This window comes from Stegastes partitus, unplaced genomic scaffold (genome assembly GCF_000690725.1).
Source record: "Stegastes partitus isolate 25-593 unplaced genomic scaffold, Stegastes_partitus-1.0.2 Scaffold1149, whole genome shotgun sequence".
NCBI classification, from domain to species: Eukaryota; Metazoa; Chordata; class Actinopteri; family Pomacentridae; genus Stegastes; species Stegastes partitus.
In genome coordinates, this window is record NW_007578880.1 from 98,062 (window position 1) to 121,069 (window position 23,008).

At 41.9% G+C, this 23,008-nt stretch overlaps 1 protein-coding gene across 2 annotated transcripts in view; it reads left to right on the plus strand.

Annotated features, from left to right (window-relative positions):
• The window catches only part of sema4d (sema domain, immunoglobulin domain (Ig), transmembrane domain (TM) and short cytoplasmic domain, (semaphorin) 4D), a 43,203-nt gene that overhangs the window by 17,285 nt on the left and 2,910 nt on the right, over window positions 1-23,008 (plus strand). The window contains exons 4-18 of one of the 2 annotated variants that reach the window (XM_008296734.1): window positions 10,958-11,091; window positions 13,403-13,548; window positions 13,638-13,700; window positions 13,816-13,914; window positions 14,032-14,125; window positions 14,315-14,431; window positions 15,829-15,980; window positions 16,730-16,905; window positions 17,048-17,204; window positions 17,510-17,732; window positions 17,905-18,017; window positions 18,431-18,603; window positions 18,821-18,867; window positions 19,407-19,781; window positions 21,949-22,194. In XM_008296734.1, coding sequence (XP_008294956.1) covers window positions 10,995-11,091; window positions 13,403-13,548; window positions 13,638-13,700; window positions 13,816-13,914; window positions 14,032-14,125; window positions 14,315-14,431; window positions 15,829-15,980; window positions 16,730-16,905; window positions 17,048-17,204; window positions 17,510-17,732; window positions 17,905-18,017; window positions 18,431-18,603; window positions 18,821-18,867; window positions 19,407-19,781; window positions 21,949-22,194 — 2,278 coding nt within the window. In that variant the 5' untranslated portion in view covers window positions 10,958-10,994. Of the gene's footprint in view, window positions 1-10,957; window positions 11,092-13,402; window positions 13,549-13,637; window positions 13,701-13,815; window positions 13,915-14,031; window positions 14,126-14,314; window positions 14,432-15,828; window positions 15,981-16,729; window positions 16,906-17,047; window positions 17,205-17,509; window positions 17,733-17,904; window positions 18,018-18,430; window positions 18,604-18,820; window positions 18,868-19,406; window positions 22,195-23,008 lie in introns of those variants that run through there. The other variant, XM_008296733.1, reaches the window with a different exon arrangement.

The following is a 23,008-nucleotide window of genomic DNA, read 5'->3' on the forward strand; positions in this document are numbered from 1 at the left end:
CATCAACAGCTCATAGAGGCGGATCAGTCTGCATGCTGGAAGTCTAAATGCACGTCAGATTATTCAGCAAAGCATTGAACACAAGCAGCTGACAAATGTTTGCTGTCATTATTAAAAAGCCTTACCTATAAAATGGGTGTTTGTTCCTGTAGTTGTAGTCCAGAACTGCCAGCCTCTGACCAGGTTTCCGGAGCTTATGGCCGATTCTACTCTCTGATGCATGCAGTTTAAAGCAAAAAAAACAATATCCATGTTGTTATGATATTGTGCCGCAAGCGCTCAGGCATTGCAGTTTGTTTTCTACAACTCCTTCTGCATGAATCTCACTCATGACATTGCTTTGAAACCCATCTATCAGGCTTATTGGCTGTGTAGTGCTGCCTTTTGCTCTGTCTTCTACATTGGTCATCGACAGGTGATGATGTTGACTCCTGAGCATTAGCCTTAGGCAGTATGGTTATGTATGTGCCATCAGTTGCATATTTTAAAAGCTTTTATATGGTCACAAATGCAAAAATGTCAGCTGCAAGCAGTTTTCAACCAACTCAGAGGTTAGTTATCTAACCACTAATATAATTTGGTTTTCCAGCTCATGGAATTAACTAGAGATAGTAAATCAACCTTTTACTTGTGAAATCAAGAAACCAGCATTTTAAAAAAAAATGACCGCAAATCTGCCACTGTGGGTGTAAAACTGTGCTGTGCAGGAGTAGAATGCTTGACCTAAATCTGCCGGCCAGATCACGAGAAATCGGTGTGATAGGTGTTTAAAGTTTTAGACTTGGCTTTGTGTTGTTTATCCCTCTCTGTGCTGCGAAGGAAACGGTGCAATTAGTGTTTTATGTACTGGTATGCCAAGTTCAGGAGGACACACTGTTGGTGTTGTGGCAGCCTGTGGGTGATGGGGTGAGTTTTCACACAGCACTCCAAAGGAGGTTTTTGTCTCGGCCGGCCAAAATTACCACCATGAAATCAGAGCCTGCTGAAGACTGCATTGAGAGAAAAGCGGAGGAGAAAGGAGTCCTCTTTAAAGGCAGAAAGAGTAGGAGAAAATATAGTAGGGCTTTAGCGATGTTTACAGCCCCTTCAAATGTTCCTTGACTGGTGGGAAAGCCCAGTAACTGTAATTTGAAAGACAGTTGGTTTGGTTTCTTTATTAACCTGTCATATTCTTTCATTGAGGCACAAAGGGAGAAAAAAAACAGACTTTTGCAGTCATTCAAACATTTCCTCCTGTGAGTTGATTTAAAACCCAGACCAAGAGATATTTTTCCCTCTCTGAGCTGAAGTCACCTGCCCTCGGCTGTTTAAAAAACTACTACCAATGCGACTTCCATTCAGTAGCTTGGGACCGCAAGGCCTTCAGCTGGGGGACCACAAGACCTTCAGCTGGGCTTTTGCAACTTCCCAAAATAGTTCCACATTATACGCCCCAAGGCCTTGCCGGCATCACAGTAGCCTCAAGGAAATTACCTCAAGTGAAAGGTTTATGACTTAACTGTGAGCGGTGGCTTCCATGTGACCCCAGGCTGTATTGTGGATTATCAGACCTCAAGCAATGTGACAAAACTTAAATGTTTCTCTGGATTTGAATGTGAGCGCAGCTTAGTTTTGAAAGTTTGAGTGTTTTTACTTCAGGGAATATCTTTTCTTATCCTTTTGGCACTACACGCACATTATTGTTTATATAAGCATTTGCAACTTACACACTTTTCTTGTAATGTGCAAGACGCTGTTTGTTCAGTAGTAAGGCTATGGTTGTCTTCAGGAGACTGTTCACCTCAGGACATATCTGAAGGATGGCAAAAAAGAAAAGTTCAGACTTGTAAAAGCAGCTTCTTTAGGTGATCCTCCAAAACTCAAGTTCTTTTTGCCAATGCAGATGTCAATAGTAAAACTCCTCCGTTCTTTCCTCCTTTAATTAAAAGAATAAGAGCCTGGTGATTATGTTTTCATGTTAGACTACAGAGGCACATTCAGTACTTGGATGGGGAACACCACACAGTAATCCTTGTTCCTCTAGTTAGCGTACTTCACTTGCCCGTATGTTTATAGGGAAGTTTTTCAGCCTTACCAGAGCCATGTGACTCAGGGAAAGGGCGTGTTGTTTTTAAAAAGCTTGCCATCGGCAGACTAAATATACCCTTTACTGGACCTGACCCCTCATTTGCCTTTGCTGTGGCCACTTTAGGTCGACATGCTAGCTCAGCAGGGGCCCAACAACTAGTAATTATATAGGAGGGTTTCCATTTTACATCCCCTGTATAGTGTTGCCTTCACACAAGCTCTTTTCCTCAGTTTAGACATCTGGATTGTCATTGATGGTTTACCTACATTTCAATTCTGCCTACTTCATCTCAGCGTGACCAGAAATAGTTTCTCAGCCTGTTGCGCATCAGAAATGAGCACCTTGTCATTGGGAATAATGTTGCACTAAATCATATTAATCCTTGACCTGGCCTTTTTTTTTAAGAAGTCGAACTTTTTCTCCCATCTGTCATCCACAGATTTCACCCTGTATAATGTACAGTGACTGCTGCATCATCTGTTGCAGTTTTTTGATGATTTTCTCCATATGACCAACAGTCAGCTGTGCAGCCGAGGTTGTACAGCTGTTCACCGGATTTCAGAGGACTTTATGTTAACATGATGGGCTTTGACTCGGTGGCTTTACACGTCTAAACTAAAAGCTGATGTCTATCCTCTGTGAATTCCAGACGGTTTAGACCATAACTGCAGTTTTAACAGTTCTAGCTGCAGCCAATGATTATTGACATTGTTGTCTATTCTGTCATATGTTTTCTAGTTGTTTGGTCTATAAAATGTCAGGATGACATCCTTCATGTCTTGTTTTGAACACAACCCAGTTATTATTATTATTATTGTATTTAGTTAGCTGTCATAAAAAGAAATCAGAAATCATTCAAATTTAATGCGCTGAGATAAAAACAATAGTTTTTTTCTCTAAAATATCCAGGATAGAAATCTAAAAATCAGTTTCTGCAAGTTACCAATTTTATACATCATTTTGTTTTGAGGTCTTGGAGAGTTCAACTACATGTATGGAAAAAGCTATAGTGGCTTCAGATGGACAGTCAAGAACACGGTGTCCTATGTCTCTTCCTAAACACTTTTTTTTTTATGTCATGGGATCAAAGAAAGATGTGAGGGAGAAATCACGAGGACATAAATAAGGACAAACATTGTGCTAAAACAATCCAACTGCAGATGGTTACATAATCATGTGACGGTGGATGTTTTTAGAGGTCAACCGATACTTTTGTTTACTTCAGGGTCAATATGGATGCTGATTGTTAATGAGCAAGGACACCAATTTGGAACTGATATGTGTTTGCAGTGAAAATGAAAATCATGGTGTCAAAACTTACAGCAACACAAACTCCAACACAAACTTTGTAGAAATGCCTTTATTTATGATGTTAAGTAAAAGAAGCTTTCCACATTTATCAGTTTGTGTTGATTGGCTATCACTTGTGACGTGTAATCAATCAGACATTGCTCAAAACCACACAATGGTGACCGGAGATAGACTGAAGCAGCTGCATTAGAGCCAAAGTTGTGCATTTTAAAATTTAAAAAAATGCAGAAACCAATAATTGGAAATATGCTAAACACCAGATCCAATAATCGGCCAGGCTTATTATTGAACCCTGCTGTGAATGGTGCATTGATTTGAATCAAGGAATTGCAGGACAGCATAATCTTTACTAACATAATGAATACTTTCCTTTTGTAAAGGATGGGGCAGTAGACAAATTAGTTTTTTTTTTTTAAAAAAAGGAAACAGTGAAGCACTTTTTTTTTTTTTTTAGTATTTAGAGAATTCGACTTGCTCTTTTCATGGCTGCTATTCAGATACTGTTGGTCATTTCACTCAATTAGGAACCGTCTTAAGTAAAGAAGACCATTCAACTGCAACATGACTGTCAGTGACTACACTGTGAGTAATTAGGTAGCAGGTTTTTAAAAAGAAGAATACATGGAATAAAAAAAAGACCATCCCTGGTTCTGTTGCATCAGTTTTGATCATAATTGTTTTAAATCGTCTGGCAGTGTCAGAACATTGTAATTATTGGACTACACTTTAGAAAATGCTGCCAGCGAGTGGCAAAAGCAGGAAACCAAATGCAGCCTTCATCTGATGAAAGTGTAATAGTCAGCTGGAGCCGTAAAGCCAGTAGCTTAGCCAATACTGAGAGACTGTAAAACCTTGGCTGTCCATACTCAGAATGTCAAAAACAGTTCACCAGCCAGTGGGCAAATGCAACCCAAAACTGTGATGCAGCTGGCAGTATTTTAAGATGTGCTCTTGGTCCCTGTCAGGTCTCATAAGAGGGATTTGATGCCCACAGTTGGCATTATCGTGCGTACATGTGAGCAAGCTCGAGTCGCTGCCACATCTATAGCCAAACTCCATTAATCTGTAAATGACATCGGAGCAGACATCTGTCCCCATCAGTGTAACATCCTCTGTGCTCGCAGTATTTTGTTTCATGTCAAGGACCTCTGGCTAACTCGCTTCTTCATGCAGGCCTGCTTGCAAATAACTCTCAATAGTATGACAACAACCCCAAACGCACAGTCATAGTCGTAGTGTTCAGCAACAAGAAGGAGTCCTGCAACAGATAGTTTGGCCATTTAGACGAGGAAATGACAGCAAATAGCATATAAATGATCCTCACAAGCCACCTAGCTTATGTCAACAGGGCAGAACCTAAAGACTACTGCTTTACCTTCTTAACAGACTAAGAAAACTGGAATTTATTAACATTTCAGATGCTAAAACTAGTGGATTTTGGCCAGAATTGGTGCTGATTTGTTTTTTAGAATTTGATTTATTTGATTGAACTAATTGTTTAATCCACAGCTGGTTAAAATCAGTCAGGCAGACAAAGTGTAAATTAGAGTCATGAATTATTGCTAAATAAATCACCAGCAGTGACGCTTGAATAACAGCAAACATTGCTTAAACAAGACTGTCTCCCTGTTTTATTAACAACTGGTGGCCTTCCTCACAGACTAATGTTTTTTTTTAATGAATGCGTTGGGTGCTTTCATGGAGATTATCATGATTAATTTATGCAGCGATATATGGCGACAGTCACATAATCAGTGCATTATTACCAGTTTTCACATAAACCGATTGGACAGGACTATTAGAAAGGCTTCAGTAAAGCAGCCGGATATTAATGAGCTGTTGCTGCTGGGTTATCATCATTCCTGCAGCTGGGTGGGTACTGTACAGATGGTGCTGCTGATTAAGTCAGTTGTCATAAGAAAATATAGACTTTCTCCCAGTAAGGTTCCCGAGTCAAATGAGACCTTGAGAACCAGTGGAAGTTGCTTTCACTAAGAAGAAGGGAACAACTTTAGGCAAAAATTGTGTGCTGCACAGTATGACATACTAAACAGCCAAAGGAGATGTTTCTTTTCCACAACTACTTATAGCACGTTTCCCATTACACAGCCTGTTTCTACGTGGTTAGGCACATTGGTATTATAGCGACAGACAGAGCAGAAGAAAAAAAAAATGAGTCGCAGCCTCTTGGCACGCTGCAGCAAAAGGAAGAAGAGCATCTCTGTGCATTGATGCTGATGATGAGTGAGTACATGGAAAAGAGAGCCAGTGAGGGGAAAAAGAAGTGAGGGGTTGGAGCTGTTGGCAGGCTCTGAATGTCCAACTGCTTCACATCGCCCTCCATCCCGCTCCGTATCCTCGACTCACTCTCTGCTCACAGGATGCAGGGCTTCTTGTCTGCGCTCTCTGCATTGGAAATGAAGTGGCAAGTGGTGAAGTCGCCATGTGGTACTGCGTGACAGGGCCGCTCAGCATTTCATTAGGAAATTAGATTGGAGCCAGCTGATCCAAATTGATCATGAGGGAAGATGAGCCAGGATCTGGCGGACTCTGCTCAGGAGAGAACGCTGATCAGACGTTCAGATCATATGTTCGCTTCGCAGTGATTCATCAAGAGTCAGAAGTTGAAAGAGCAACACCTTTTGAAGTTTTTACAAGACTGCAAAGAGAGGAGAGCTGGGTAATTAGTTGGAGTCCAGTGGGAATACGTGAGAACAAGAAAGACCGCGTTTGTCTTCACCACAGTTTTCATTTCACGCTGCGCTTTACATAAATGTATATCTACTCCTGTCAGACTGAAGTGTTTTTTTCTTAGTATCTTTCTCATTAATTACGGACATGTGGATATGTTGTATGCACCTATTGCTTTCTTAAAAAATTATGTCATAGGGACTCTGCTATTTATCTCTAATTTAGTCCTTTAACCTTTTGAACTTAAAGGAGTTTCGGGGCATTTGTTTTGCTCCTCACTGCAGTATAAAGAAACAGCACAACTACGGCTAGAGGTAGAGAAAACTCAACAATATATTCTGTGTAGTATGTAACGGTTAGAAATATATTTTTGAAGCTGGATGTCTTTCTTTATTTTACAAAAATTGAAAAAACCTGGAATCAATATTTAGAACATTTGTGTGTCCACAGATGTTACCGACACGAAATGGAAAATGTGTCTCTTCAGACTATAGATATTTAACTAATGCATTTTAAATTTATTTCCAAACGTGTAGCAAATTTGCTCTGTGTGAACACTGCCTGCAGTTCAATCCAGTATGACTGAAAATTCCCGGAACTTCTGTGATTTGCCTGTTGGTTGCAGCTGAGTAACTGATGGCTTCATGGCTGCACCGAGAAGTGCAGATTTATTTTATTTATTTATTTATTTTTAATAAATCTGGTTAGAGCAAATGTGCTCTTTTAAAAAATGTTAAATGAGACATGTAGGATAAAGTGGTTTTGGTGAAATGTGGTGATTTTAAGCTTAGATTTGTTCAGGAGGAAGGCAAAGTAGAATGAACTTCATTGGAAGATTGTAGTTACAGTCGGCTAAATCACTGTGGTCACGCTTAACAGGAAAAACAGTGACAAGCAAAGAAATAACTACAAACCATTCACCCGTTGTTAATATTTGATTATTCAGTGAATCATTATGATGACTCGCTTCAATCAAAATAAACTGATGTCTCACCCCCAAAAATTTGTGCTGATGAAGTTAATTTGCATTTTCTCTCTTTCAAACGCGATACACTGAAAATTCTCCTGCTCAGATAGGCTGAGCTCCAGTTTCCCCCTCTCTGTCCCCTGTCCTCAGTGGGCAGCCTGCCAATATCTGTGCCCAGTTAACAGCACAGTGCTGGGAACCCCAAGGCCCCAAGCAGGTGTCAACCTCCCTGCCCAGCCAAAGGAGCTGAGAGGGGAACACAAAAGGCTCAAAGAGACCTGCCAGCATGGTAACCGTCTTAAATGTCCCAGGCCAGTATGGCCACTCCTCTAAATCTCTCAGCAGCATAGGGTAGCTGCCAGTGTGCTCTTTCTGCTACTGTAACTCTCAAAGGGTTTTGAAGCTTAAGCTTTGTCCTAAATGGGGGTCAGAATGGTAAGAGGGCTTCAGGAGTTCGCTGATAGAGAGTTAAGTCTAGCTGGGGATTTTTAAATTATGGAATTTGGAACAAGAAAATGTTTTTCAAAGGACTGCCACAGAAACTGTTTGTGCCTGGGGTCTTCATCATGCAGTCAGCATTGTTATCTCATCCGCTCACACTTTTGCTATTTCAGTCCCTTTCTGTGTCTCTTTAACAGGCACAGTTTCTGCTGCTGTCATCACACAGTTTATGTATCATATTTATGGGATGCTTCCAGATCTCATGGGCTCCTGTGATCTTTGAAAACACTGCCTTGGCTCAGGGGCTTCCTCATGGCTAAGCTGTCCTGGCATTTAGATTGGCAAGACTGTAGACGAACTGGATGAGAGGGAGAAGTGATGCCTTTCTCTCCTTTCTCTCTCTCTCTGTTCATTGTTAACTACTCTGCAGTGATGATGTGGATGTGATGGGGGTGGAGTGGAGTGGAGGCTACCCTCATCTTCAGTAAACAATAGGTCCTTGTGTATTTGACCCCCTCTTTAGCAGAGTGGAGTCCATGGCGAAGCCTGAAGCCGGGATGGAATTCCATCTTTGCCAGATTTTGTCTGTGGAAACCCTCACAATAAAACAAAAACAACAATCCTGGTATTAGGAGGGTCGTGGCCTTTGGGGCCATTTGTTCTCATTTACAACCAAATCAATAATCAATTACCATTCTCCCTCTTTTGCTCTGGCTGCGGTGGGCCTCATTGATTGTCTATATGTGCTGTGCCATATGATATACCTCCCCCTCTGCTGGGTAACTGATTACTAACCTATATTTGAGTGGAGTGAACCACAATGGTGCTAGTAGGTCATTAAAAAGTAGTTGACAATGATTTATCTCTGCTATGAGCTCAAAATTTGTTCTGTAGTTTTAGTTAAAATATCTGAAAGGAAGACAAACGACCCAGTTAAACACTTCACATGTTCCTCGTAGGATAGCGATTTGCATGTCATATTTTTTCACGAGTTTTCACTGTCAGTCACTTGATTTAATCCTCGTCTCAGAAGACATCCGATAACCTTTAATCGCATTCTCTGTTTGACCTGTCCGCCCATTTTGTGAAAGCCGTTGTGCGGGTACTTCAGCTTCCTTTTGAGCGTGGTAAGAACCAGAATAACCTGCTTTGTGCCAGATCGGTTTACTTAGTCGGAAGAGAAATGCACGCGAAGCACCTGACCAGCCAAACCCACCTGCCTCTTGCTTATTACAACAACACTGGTCTTGAATGCAGCATGCAGGTAGCACGTAGCTCCGTCAGCAGTCCTCTCCAAAAAAAATGTGAACGCCAACTTGTCTGTGTTACATGAGAGTACAAAGTAGTGGAGACGCCGTCCAACACTCCTGTTTTCACATAATTGGATCAAGAGACAGGAAGCACTTGAGCTTTACAATTGAATTATGTCAGTTTCTGCCTTTTCACTGATAAAAATGTTCATAGGGTAAAAGGTGATCAGTCTTCCGTCCATGTCAGAATGAATTTGGTTGACAGTCGTGAAAATCGACCTCAAGATAATTCTGCGTGCGCCCTGCGTGGTACGGCGCAGTGCATGTATTACAAACAGGATTGAGAACAGATTTAGAGATTTATTTTAATATTTTACTTAAGCTGCAAAGCTCGTGCTTTTCACCCCAGCTTTTCTGCTGACCTAAAACTGCCAACTTGTAACATGGTTTGTTAAACTGTAAGATATTAACCTCAGCAAAAACACTGAAAGAGCAGGAATATTATTCATTCTGTTAACTGAATTTCTCTATGGTTGAGCCACGCGACTTTCAAATTGAATTACAAGTCATTTCAAGTAACAAACATATGATTTTGTAGTTTTATATCCTTTTTAAGGCTTAACACGAAAGAATAAAGGCTGTCTATAAATAGGATAAGTCAGGTTTTATTGAATATGACAACCTGAACCACCTGAGGTGTGTCTGGATAAGTTAAACACTTCCATAGATGGCACTGAGCAGCTTAATGGGGCCTTTATCTGACTCATCCCGAGGTGAATGAAGCAGACGAGAGCTGCTGGAAGGAAGAAAGATCACAATACTCTACAAATTGTCAAATGGAAAAAGACACCCACATCTGATAAGAGCTGATAGCTACCAGGAATGCTGTCATCGTTATGGTCATTGTCGTCATCGTCACCCGAGGCGAACGGATACACCTACTACAGTGTCTCAACAATTACGCAGCACACAATGGCATTTTCCCGAGCCTGGGGTTGGAAGTCTTTACATAGCACACAGCAATTAATGGAAATGTCATACTACAGTCATAATAACACACACCACATGCTCCATTACACAGATTAATTCATTTGCATGCCAGAGTGTCATCTGGCTGGGTGTGTGTTTGTTTTCATGTTCAGAACAAACAGGAGCAGACAGTGTTCTGCTGTCGTGGGTCATGTTAGTTCGAGACCTCTTCAGGTGTGGCGTCCCTCCTTCTCTGGCCTCCTCACTGCCCCGTCTGTTACCTTATTCAAGTAACTCCACCTCCATCTGTTTCACTGCTTTGTTATTTAACCCTGTATTTCCCCAGGTCCCAAAAGCAGGCAGTCATTTACATGATAGCCTTTTAGTTATGCACTGGGATGGAAGTAAGGGGATTGGGAATTGCACATGGCAGCGTTGCCTCTGTTCAGTATAATTTTACATAACACTAGTGACAGTTTACTTCCTTCCTGATGCGTAGATGAGATGCACGGTCCAGCTGGCGTAACAAAAAAAACAGCGTGTTGTTTTTAAAAAGTGAAATTTCACACAAACACATCCAGATGTTTCGTTGGTTTATTAAAAACTCTCATGAACTGAGTTTTCATACACGCCTACATCACGATCTTGAGGCTGCAACTAATAACTGTTTCTATTGCTTCAGATCATTTTATGATGTTTAATGATGAACGTCCCAAGGATATGTTAAAATTTGTTGTATTTGTGTTTCCAGAAGACCAAAAATCTGAAATATTTAATTTACTGTCATACAAATGTTAAAAAAAGCAACTAATCCTTGTCTGAAAAAATGACTAAAATGAATATTTAATTGGCTGCTCGTTGCTGATCTACAGTGTGATACAGGGGACGTAGTTTTTCCCCCCTTTGTTCAAAGTGTTCCTAATGTGAGACATATCTGTATTCCAAGTATGAAAACATGACTTTCCCACGAAAAGAAAGAGTGGGTGGGGAGTTGTTTGCGGTGCAGTTTCGGCCCAACACATTCTTTGATGCTGATTTTATTTAAATGCATGTGACGTGCTCCACTAACCTAACTGATGCAAAAGAGGATCAATCAGTCCTGCCAGCTTTCAGTATCAGAGATTTGATGTCTGTCCCTTTTCACTGTTTCCGCCGCGTGATAAGATCAGCCGATGAGGAACTCCACATCCCCGTGAAAAGCTTTGTCAGTGCAGCTGTTAGTGTTCTGCTTCAGCTTCGTGTCTTTGTGTGTGCTTGCAGAGGAAACTTCACAGTTCCGAAGTTATCAGAGTCCAATATGGGATTTGGCGTGCTGGGAGTGTTTCTGGGGCTTCTCCTGGAGGTCTCCACCCACGGACCCCACGCCGTGCCTCGAACATCTTGGAGGCACCAAGGTAAGGCTTCAAGCAGTGATGTTTTTAAATGATTAAACAAACAGTTGAGCAGCATTTACTATTATCACAGATTGTCAATATCTCTATTGAAGTCATTTTAACCAAACTACGATGTCAGCCATTACTAATATGTGTATAACTAGGTAACAGTGCAACTAAATAAGCAATTTAAAGACATCAGTTTTGACCGTGTTGGAACTTATGATGTATCAAGCAATCCAATATCAAATTAAATATTATATGCGCACTATTAAAGCCTGCTAACATCCCTATACTACTGCCTACTTTTTACACTAAGCCCATCCTTATTTCTGGTAAGTGTTCTTTACAAATCCCAATGCTGATTTAAATTAAAACTTTGCACAAGCAATGCACTCATTTTGAAAGCACTCTATATTGGAAGTCATGCTTGTTAGTCTGCAATGGTATTTATGAGCTTGCGCAATCTCGAGTGAGAGACGTGAGACGCTAATGTAAAGTTGAGTCGCTTTACTGGCAACGCAGGCGGAACTGAACTCTCACTTTTTATAGGTCTTTGTAATTTATCAAAGCTTCCTTTTAAGTCAATGCCTCAACTTCACAATAGACTGCTCAGTAACACCTGTTGCCTAATTTTGTCTCAAAGAACCGCTCTCAGTCTCACCGCAAGCTCTCAAGTCAGAGCACTTTTTGTGTCAGGTGGGAGTTCTATTTGCATACTGCCGTTTACAGAAATAGCTCAAGTAACTCAGTCACTGTGTGGGAACGAGTACAGCTCACCCTTTAACAAAGTTTCTGCACTCACTGTGGCCCAGTCACTGCCTCGGTCAGTCACTCAGTGAGGGTATTTGCTTTCATCATTGTGGTGTTTATGACCCGGCACCTGCAACCCGAACCCACTTGCACCTGGCACAACCGGTGCCATCCAAACACAAACTCTTGACAAAGTTTTCCCATCAATCACAACACAAAGTATGTACAATAAGAGACACACTTATATAATGCGTTGGACTGTGAGAGGCAGATCTATGGCTTAATCTGTGTTTATAGGTTAAGTTAGTTACAGAAATAAAAAACGTTGCTTGCCTTGCGGGTGTTTCGCTGTGCACCCCGATGAGGGTTGATGGGGCTTTAAAGCTTAAAGCTGCATTAACCCTTCGAACCCCAAAACTCGGCAGCAGGTTTGAAAGGCATGTTATTGTCAAAAAATGGCTGAAATGACAACATTTATCAGAGCCAGAAACTGCAAAAACACAAAGAAGCATCACATTTTCAACTACATCAGAAGTACTCATCTGTGACACACTGTTTTAGTGGAAAATACAACTAAGCTTAAAAACATGACATTTCATCAAAAATCACTTGATTCTACATGCCTTATTTAAAACAAAACGAAAAGCCAAAAATTAACTTTTTGTACCAGCTAGACTCGCTAGAAAAATAAAAATTCTGCCGTCACCTGTGCAACTGCAAAGCTATTTGTGACAAAACTGCAAACAACAGTCACGTGACAAAAATTCAGGATCTTTTTCGCCAAACTAGGATGAACTGTAGGCTGTGCTTACACAGAGCAGATATGAGACAAGCATTGAAAAGTAAATAGTTAAATATCTATAGTATATAAAGCCACCTTTTTCCAATGTTGGTAACACGTGTGAGCAAAGTTGCACAACTTATCCAAGTTTTCTCAGTTTTGTAAAATCAAATAAATGAACCTTTAGTTTTTTTTTCAGTTTCATTATTGGCTAGAAGTATAGTTCTCTTTACTTGTAGCATGGATGTGCTGTTTCCATAGAGGTGCAGGACTTGAAGTGACAAATTAACCCACAATGAGCTAAAATGTGACTGAAGCAAAGCATTTTAGGGTGCAGGGGGGTAACTGTTTTTGGCCTCTTGGGGGCAGCACAAACACAAACTATTGATATATTAATCGCTTATCAAGGTGTTATATTGAACTTGTTAGCCAACAAACTCTTATTTATACATCCAGCCGACACGGAGCACCGTTATTTAGCTGCTAAATAGTTGATAGTGTTCACCAACTGGTCCTAACTCACCAAAACAATGAAGTTATGAAGCATAAAACTAAAACAATGAGATGAAAATGACTAAAACTCTCTGTAGAATTGACACAAACTGCAGACTTGGCTGAGATTTAACTTTATAATTATCTAGATATTCCTTTGATCTGTTATTATTATGAAAGTATTAGTCACAGCAGCTTTAACTTGAATTAAGATTATTATTTAATACTGGTGTTGATGAGTCAGACATTTAGTTTGTCGCTGCTTCGGGTGTTTGAAGTAACGCGATCGGATGGTTTTATGCTCAGATTTAGATCTGATGGAGTTTTCGGAGCCCGGCATCTTCAACTACTCCACATTACTGCTGAGTGAGGAAAGAGACGCCCTGTATGTGGGGGCAAGAGAGGCCATCTTTCAGCTCAGCAAGAAGAATGTGACCGTCAAAAGCAACAAGGTATTAAAATATGAATAAGCTGTGTGATAACTGGAGGGAAAAAATGCTTATGATTAATTTTGATTATGCATTTTTTCTTCTCTCTTAAGGTTCTGTGGACAGTTGCAGAGACCCCCATGATGATGTGCACACTCAAAGGAAAATCAAAAGAGGTTAGTTTATTAACTCTAACTATTTGTTAAGGTTGTTTAATCTGTCTTAACCTGTCAGAATCACTCATTCTCGTGTTAAAAATGAATAATTAACACATGTATTGTTTCTTTTCAGAGAGACTGTCTGAACTACATCCGAGTGCTCCAAGTTGTAGACGAGGAGCGGCTGTATGTCTGTGGCACACATGCTTTTCAGCCGCAGTGCTATTACTTGGTAGGTTAACGCTCAATCCCTCCTCGACTGGCGACGCCACGCCGCACAAGTAAACATGTGTTCAGACTTGCCAATCAACGCGGCGACCTTTAACTGAAATGTAATCTGCTCTTTCAGAACCTTGGCACCTTCTCGTTGGATGGCCGACCTGAAGACGGCCGAGGGAAGTGCTCCTTTGACCCTTCGCAAAGCTTTACTACTGTCATGGTTGGTGAGTTGAGGCCGATTTTTATCTAATTTCACAAAGAGCTTTTCGGGTTGTCCGCCCTGCTGTAAACTATAGAGTAATACCCAGTAATCTCTTCTTCTTCTTTTTTTTTATTTTTTTATTTTTTGTGGTGAGGCAAAACGGACTCGGACAGTAATTTTGTTGTTGTTTTATTCTCTGTTTTTCTGTCAGATGGAGAGCTGTACTCAGGGACAGCTTATAACTTCTTAGGAAGTGAACCGATTATTTCCAGATACTCTCCGTCCCAGTCCCTGCTGAGGACGGAATATTCCACATCATGGCTCAATGGTGAGTTGGGGAAATATGGGACAAGTGTCCACATTAAAGCAAAAGAAATGTTAGGTTGACGAGAGAAGATTTTTACAACAAATAATCTTGTTAGGTTGTCCCCGCATGTCAGTATTGGGGCCGATTGTATTGGATCTATATAAAACCAATCAATATGTTCTATATTCTTTCTTTACTGAATAGTTTTTTCACCACCCCCAGTTGCGACACTACTCAGATGTCCTAACGTGTGAACACTTCGCTCACACGTGCAGCTCGTGAGTGATTTAGTTCTGACATGGTAGTTGGTAAAATACACCGATTCAAATCTATTTTCTGTCTTGTGAGCAGAGAGCAGCGTAGAAAACATCCAGCAAGCTGATTCTCATTTCTGTCCAACTGTGACTGCTGAACTGCTATCAGCACCTACTTGCTTTAGTTAACGTTGGAAGTGATTTGTTGGCAGCCCAAAATTAAAGTAGTTGGTTCTCTGGTTATAGCCAGCTGGTGTCCGTGCACAGCCAAATAGTGTTTGCGAGGGAAGAAATCCCACTCCTTCATCCCTCTCTAGCAGAAAAAAGGTGTAGCAGCGTTAATGCATACTTGATTAACATTTAAGTGCAGTATTAGAGGTCGACTGGTATGATTTTTCAGAGCAGATACCGATTATTGGAAACCAAGGAGACCAAAAACTGATACACATTTGCAGTAAAAATGAAATATTGATTTATGCTTCCGTGTTGGCTATTTCTCGTGACGCTTGACTAATCAGATAGTGCTGTGGGCGAGACATTGCTCAAGTGGATTTTCCCCTTGCAATGTAGTTTACCGATGACAGTCTGAAAAACTAGCGTTCAGGATTTTGCATGTAACAAAGAACTAGTGTTGTCAACTTGCTGGGTTGGACTTTGTGTGGTTATTCTTCCATCCGGTTGGTTTACACTTTTAACATGGGTGGCTGAATTTCTCGAATATTCCGACATTGTGTCACGTAGAACAATTTTACCGTGTTTAAGCAGAGTTGAAGGTGAGCTAGTGTAAGTGTGGGTGGATCATAGACCTGCACATTCTGGTGTAGCGTTACATTAAAGGCATTTTAAGGCATAAGGGGATTTTTTTTAATAGAAAAAACTTCCAAATATGTAACTTTGACACACAGATGAGTTTTCAGTTATTCAATTTAGACTTTATCTGTTAAAAAAATGATACTGACAAATAGAAAAATGCTAAATATCAGACCTTACATTACTGATTACTGGAGTTAAAAAGAATTTTCTGCTAATCAATTAGTAGTATTCGATTCAGGAGCAGGAATGCAGTGAGACTGTCACAACAGCAGATCAATTGTCCAAGCCGTCTCTCCTGCATGACCTTTTGTTAATACTTCTGTCTGTCTCCCCTCTCTTCTTTCCCTAAAGAGCCCAGTTTTGTTTTTGCTGACGTGATCAGGGAAGGGAAAAACAGAGCAGATGGCGAGGACGACAAAATCTACTACTTCTTCACTGAGGTGTCAGTGGAGTACGAATTCTTTGGCAAGCTGCTCATCCCCAGGGTGGCGCGCGTCTGTAAGGTCGGTACACGTTGTGCACCATCTGCACATACCAGCACCATTCCTGTTTAGCTCCGATCTTCTTCTTGTTTGTGTGCGCATGCCTGTCTCCTTTTCCTCCCCTCTTCAATTTCCTTGTCTCTTTTTTTAATCTAACCTGAGCTCATAATTCTGTCACGGACACACAAGGGGCCCCAGCGTTTATGGACGACAGCAAACAATACTGTTGCAGTGCCAAGACTTTTGGCAGACATGAACCTAACTTCTGACACACAGACAACACTGCAGTGCAAAGAAAGTCATAGACTTGACAAATAAAATCAATAATAATGTTAAAATTTCCATATTATTGGTAGTATAACAAAAATGGAAATGGAGGTCTATATTGTATATGTACTAACAGTACTTTAAGTCATTTGAATTTTTTGACACTATCTGAGAGAAAGTGTTGTATTTGCGTCGTTACTTAACGCTCTGGGCCTAAATTAGCTTGTCAAGCTAACTCAGGTGAGTGCATCAGACATTTTTGTCAAATGTTTTTCTCTGTTTTCTGGACTTCTGTAATTGAAAAGTTAGGGAATGATGCTTTAAAAATCAATGCCAGTGAGTAAAAGTGGAGATAAAAACAGGATTTTGAAATGTGAGGAGACATGTCCTCCCAGTGGACAAACTCCCTGCCAGTTCAGCTCCCTCTTTTTGTTTCCATTTCCGTTTGCTTCTTTTCTCTGCCTCACCCCTCACTGCCTAATGCCTTCGATGTCCCACCACAGGGTGACCTCGGGGGGCAGCGCACTCTGCAGAAGAAATGGACGTCCTTTCTGAAAGCCAAGCTGGTGTGCTCCATGCCGGAGCTCAACTTTGTTTTCAACGTCGTGCATGACGTCTTCATTCTGAAAGGAACAGACTGGAGAGACACTGTCATCTACGGCGTCTTCACTTCTCAGTGGTCAGTGATTTGTAGATTTTCAGCTGGAGATTAGTTACGCTAAGATGCTGCAACACAATGCATGCTTTACTTCCCCTCCCTCATTTTTCTCTCTTGTTTTTCCCCCAAACTCCATCATCATCCTCGTGCCCTCGTCCCCCAGGGGTAATGTGGGATTGTCAGCTGTGTGCGCCTACAACATGACGGCAGTGGAAGAGGTCTTCTCCAAGGGGAAATACATGCAGAAGGCCACAGTGGAGCAGTCCCACACCAAGTGGGTGCGGTACAACGGCATCACTCCTTCCCCACGTCCCGGAGCTGTAAGTGCCTCAAACACAGCTCGAATCATCAACAATGAGCTCAGTTTTGTGTAAATGTTTGTGCAGTCTGGGATTAAAAAATACATTATCTAGTAAATGAATCACTTGCCTGGAAAAATGGTCTCGTTTGTCATACACAGTGGAGTCCTTAATTGACTAAAGTTCTGCATTTTTCAAGCAAATCTCAATCTATGGTTTTCTAATAGTAACATGTCTTACACTTGGCTGCACATGTAGTGGATTTGGATGTATAAACTGTAGTAAATTACTGAAAATCACATCTCCTTTTCTGTCTTCTACGCCAGTGTATCAACAACCTGATGCGACAGCAGAACATCAGCAGCTCGCTCCACTTGCCAGACAAAACCCTTCAGTTTGTGAAGGACCACCCCCTGCTGGAGGATCCCGTCCTGCCCATCGGCAACGGGCCTCGTCTCATCACCAAAGACGTCAACTACACTCAGATTGTCGTGGAAAGGGTCCGAGCGCTTGACAGGAACATTTATGACGTCATCTTCACCGGGACAGGTAACTACACATCAGCTAGCACGGTGTGTTAGAAAAGTTAACACTAACTAAACGTCCTCGTTGAGTTTGTGATGCTCATGTGAGTATTTGAATATCGAAGTCAAAAGTTGTCAGTAGAGACTGTTCAACAAAAGGGTAACATTGGCTGACATTCTACTATTTTCGTATTTAGATAAAGGAGTCCTGCACAAGTCAGTGGTGTTTGAAGGAGAAGTTCACATTGTGGAGGAGATCCAACTCCTGAAGAACTCGGAGTCCATCAAAAACTTGCTGCTGTCCTCGGAGGTCAGTGACTTTGTGTTATTCTTCGTAACCGTACAAAGAAACAAAATGTGGGACAAGAATTTGTAATTGTATTTTTCGGAGCGCAGAAAATGACAACTAAACAGCCAGAGTGTGAAGGTGTTGGTGCGTGTGTGTGGGTGGGTGGCACATTTTTCTGATGTGTTTACTCTGCTGTGAAGAAGCTCGTGATGAGAAGTTGGCAAGATAGCATAACTGTGAAAGGCAGAATCAGCAATTCCTCCAAATCAAGATACAGCATGTTGCTCTTTACACATTATCTTTTCAAATGATAAGTACATTGTGCGTTTTCAAGAATTCCACTTTGTTGAAATCAAGTTATGATTAAGATTGCTCAAAAAAAATGTGAAACTCTTCTTGTGCGTATAAATCCGAACCATCCGGTGCTTTCACAGACACGATCCCTGTACGCTGGGTCTGACTCGGGTGTGGTCCAGTCACCTACAGCTTTCTGCGGCAGGTATCCGTCCTGCGATGACTGTGTCCTGGCTCGAGACCCCTACTGCGCCTGGGACCCTCACACTGCCGCCTGCGTCAATATCTTTGATACTCCCAGCCAAAAGCTTAGGTAACTCCCCATCAAGCTAGATGAGCAGCATTCACCCTCTATCATTGTTATCGCTTTTCTGCATACCAGTTCTCCTCTCATGCATTATTGTGCTGGTTAGGAAAGCTAAAACCATAATGTGTTCAGTCTGACGTGCTTTACTATCTCAGGCCACATATTCGGTCATTTCAGAGTGCGTGCTCATTTTTGACTCATGAAAATAATGCTTGTTTTTCAGGAGGTTAATCCAGAGCCTGAATGGCGACGCGGACGTCTGTCCTTCGGGTAAGGTGCTCACACACAGCCTGACAAAGACGCTTAATAACATCAACAGTGACAGTAGAATCTGGGCAATATCATCGTTTTTTTCTCCCCTGTAGCAAGCCGCTATAAAATTCAAATTGCGACTCAAACTGGGAAAAAATGAAATCAACCTGTACAACAATATTCTAGTATTTGTTATTACACTTGTCTCCTATTTGTTATGTGTGCACGAAGTTCAGCCTAGTTCAAGCAAGAAGTCCCAGATTTTTAACCATGAGACTTTTGTTTTCAGCATGAATCATGAATGGGTTCATGACTGCAATTATGAGTGCAGAATTTTTTGTCCTTTTACAGAATCTATTTAGTGCAGACAGTTCATTTTTGGTATTTTTATTTAACAAGACATGCAGACTAAAGGGATTTTGATGAAATATCACCATTTAAGGCTTTAGTTTAATCAAGTTTTCCAACAGGACACAGATGAGTAGTTGAAAGATATTACTACTACTACTATATTACACCTAAAAGTCATTCTTTTCCCTCTGTTTGCCTTTTTTTAGCAACAGGCCTCTCACAGAAGGACTACCAGCGCGTGACAGTGAAACCAGGGAGCTCTGCTGAGCTGCCATGCGTGGTACACTCCAACCTCGCCCAGGTGATGTGGAAGTCCAACGGCTCGGTTCTCACTGAGGCCTCTCGGTTCCACCTCATAGCCGAAAACGGGCTCCTCATTTACAGCGTGGCTCCAGAGGATCAAGGTTACTATGAGTGTTGGTCCGTGGAATGGGCCCCCGCTGCTGGGAAGAACTTTAGCCGTCTCCTGGCTGGATACATCCTCAAGCTGGATCTTCCCCCCAGACCTCCGCACCAGGCGGACCACGCGACCACCACCCTCGGCAGCCAGGAGCCACCTGGCACGAATGCAGAACCAGAAGGTAATGGTAAGACAGACAGAGCCCCACTAACTTCGGCGCTTGCCCCTCCCAGCTTCACAGCCACAGCCTTCTTCACCTCCCCGCCCCAAACTGACTCATCACTAACCCCGCCCCCCAGCAGCACAATCAAGTTCCCGCCAAAGCAGTTTCTTCCCCCAAACTCAAACGTTCACCATCCAGACAACCAAGATCCAGAGGCCGAGTATTTGCAGCACAACAACAGCACGGCCCTCCTCTTCCTCTTTCTGCTGTTTTTCCTGCTCTTCTTGGCTGCCCTGGTGTACAACTGCTACATGCAGTATCTCCCAGCTCCCTGCCTGAGGCTGCGAGCAGCTCTGCTGGGGAGTCACAAGAGCACCCATCAGCAGGAGTACAGGGCCTGTGAAGCAGGTTTGATGGAAACATCTACAACTGACAAAATTAACCTGACTGAGCAACCGACGCAGAACGGCAGCCAAACCACTCAGAACCTCCGAGCTCTGCGTGACACCGGGTATGAGACTGAACCGGAGTGCAGCAACGGTCGGATCCCTTCTCACAATTTTGGAGATGACAGCCCTTCCCAGGAGAAACCTTTTGATGTGGACTGTGAATCTCAGCCCATCCAGTTTGCAGATGCAGATGAGCCTTACTGCTAGTCACAAACCTCTGTTCTGCTTTTGTTTCTCTTAACATAGAGGGTCCAGGTGGTCTTTCTGCATCTGCCCATGACGTACAAGCCTAAACAGTGTCCTCAATATGAAAGCATGTCCAGTGTACAGCATCTCGTGAAGTTTAATCATTACAGGGCTTGAGGCTGAGTGTCCATATAGCATTTTTCTGAGCACCAATGTCTGTTTTTTCAGTTCTTCCCAGTGAGGAGAGAGCATATACGAAAGAAGGCAATGCCCTCAGTGGTCAGTCGCTTACAGCTGAAAATCTCTGAACTTGTTAGAAATGCACTGGTGTCGTCAGTGTCGCCCCTTTTCAGGCAATCAATATAGGCGGGACTAGTCACCGTGGTTACCAAGAAAATGGAGGAGAAGCTTGTTCTGGCTGTGTCTGTCTATCTCAAGCTGTATAGATAAAGACAAATCCCACACTCAGCGTGGGAGCGCTTTTTTGATGAAGCGCTCCCCCAGCGCCCTGCCAGCGCTTTTCTGCCAGAAGAAAACGCTGTATGGACACACGGCCTATGTCAGGCGTCTCATTTGGCTGTAGAGTTTTAACTCTTGCTGTCTAATTTAGGGCTTATGATGATCAAGCAAAAAAAAAAAAAAAAAACCTGTATTCAAAAAAGCTGCACTCTTTCAGCTTAGTCCAGCAAGAAAAGCTATTTCTTAAAATTCCAAATTGGAAACATTGTTTACCAAATTGGTAAGTTACTGTGATGTTTTCCAAATTGGAGTCGTGTTTCTGTACAGCCTGAGTTGAGAAAATAATCTCTTGAAGCTTTTGCATTTTTTTTTTTAATTTTTAATTTTTGATTTTTTTTGGACGCAGTGTGTAGTCTTTAGTAATTTCTCAGGGAAGGTTTGCTCAGTAAATTACCGCCTAGCTCTGTCGCACAGTGTTGTCATCTGCAGCTCCTGGTCTGTTGGCCTCAGTCTCAGCCTGTGAGGAGGCAGTGCAGGGTTTGAAGGTCAGAAAAAGAGAAGTACGAGTGGACAACTGGCATGATGGAAAAATGCTGGATTATATCAAACACTGACTTGTGTAGAGTTTTCTGGAGTGACACTGCTGAGTCTCCTGTGTATTTAATTTTTTTTTTCCTCCCGGTGAAGTCGACGTTCCTCCGTGGATACAGCTCTGACGGTCCTGTGTATTAACCCTCATTAGTAATCTCCCCTCATGTGGTCTGTTTATAACATTAAAATGTACAGCGTGACGCGATGCTTGATAACAGAGCCCTGGAAACAATCTGAAGTTAAACGTTTTTTTTTTTTTTTTTGCTATAATTTTATTAAGCCTTCAGTTTTAGCTCACTGTTATTTAAAATGCGTCACATCCTCGGTAATATCATTTTGTGTATTACAATAAGACTTGTGATCTCCCTGTTTTGTTTTATTTATTACAACAGATTTGGTTTTTTAGATCAATCACGAGTCTCCCTTTTTCTGGTTTGCATGTCATCCCTTCTTGTGATCTCCCTCAAAACTCTCTTCTTGTCCACCACTCCCTCTCACAGCTTCCTCTGTCGACACTTCATCTTCCCTGCTCTCCTCTGGAAGTAGCACTCGCTCTGCCCTCCCTTCCTCCTCTTCCTCTTCCTCTTCTTCCTCCTCTTCAACCTCCTCCTCCTCCTCCTCCTCCACTAAGCCCCACAATGTGGAGGCTCGGGAGGCAGAGGTGAGACTGTTGCCTCCCTTGCTGAAGGACCAGGCCTGGGGGGTTCATGCCCAGGAGGCCTTCCTGCTCTTCTGCCTCGCCCTGGGTGAGTGTTGCCTGTGACACTGACTCGGCTCAAACCCACCAACTATCCCCTCCTTCAGGAACACATGCTCGGTTTGGAAGCCTTTCCCTCTCACTTCCTAACCCATCATCTTCCACTCATTCTCTCTCTTTGCATGTTAGCATGACTCAAACTAACCGTTCCTGGATTTATCTGTAACAAGCCAACACTTTGCTTTGAGGTGTCGGACTTGTGGAGATTTATTGATCTCCATTTTAGGAGGCTTGCAAAAAAAATACCCTTACATAATGGGTGAATGTTTAAAAAGACAAAGCTGGGATTCGTTCTGAATCGGTCAACCTCCCAGTGATCAGGTCGTCTCACAGTTCTCTGTCGACAAAAGGTACAGTCTTGTGTATATTATCGTGTAACTACAGTCTGATATGTAAAAATTTAAAAATGAATCCAGGGTGTTGAGAATCTTTCCTCGAAACAAATTCTAGTATGCTCAACTGTCTTACATCTCAATACTTTCTTTGGATATTTTTTTTTTGTGCCTGTAAAGAAATGTAAATATATTTGTATATATGGAAAAATACCTTCGAAGATGTACATAAATCTAGGGGACTTTTTGGGAGCGTGGCTCTTGGTAGGGAGGCGAAATAAACCTTGTCAAACGTTTTCAACACTGGTTTGTTTTCTTATGTTTTTGACTTCATTTAATACTGACAGAAAGGTCTAAAAACTTACAGAATGTGTGTGTAATTAGAAAAATAAATCAGTGCTATGCATGTATACTCAAACCTCTAGAACCGTTCACTCACTCTGATCGCCACAGTCCAACCCGCCGAAGGCA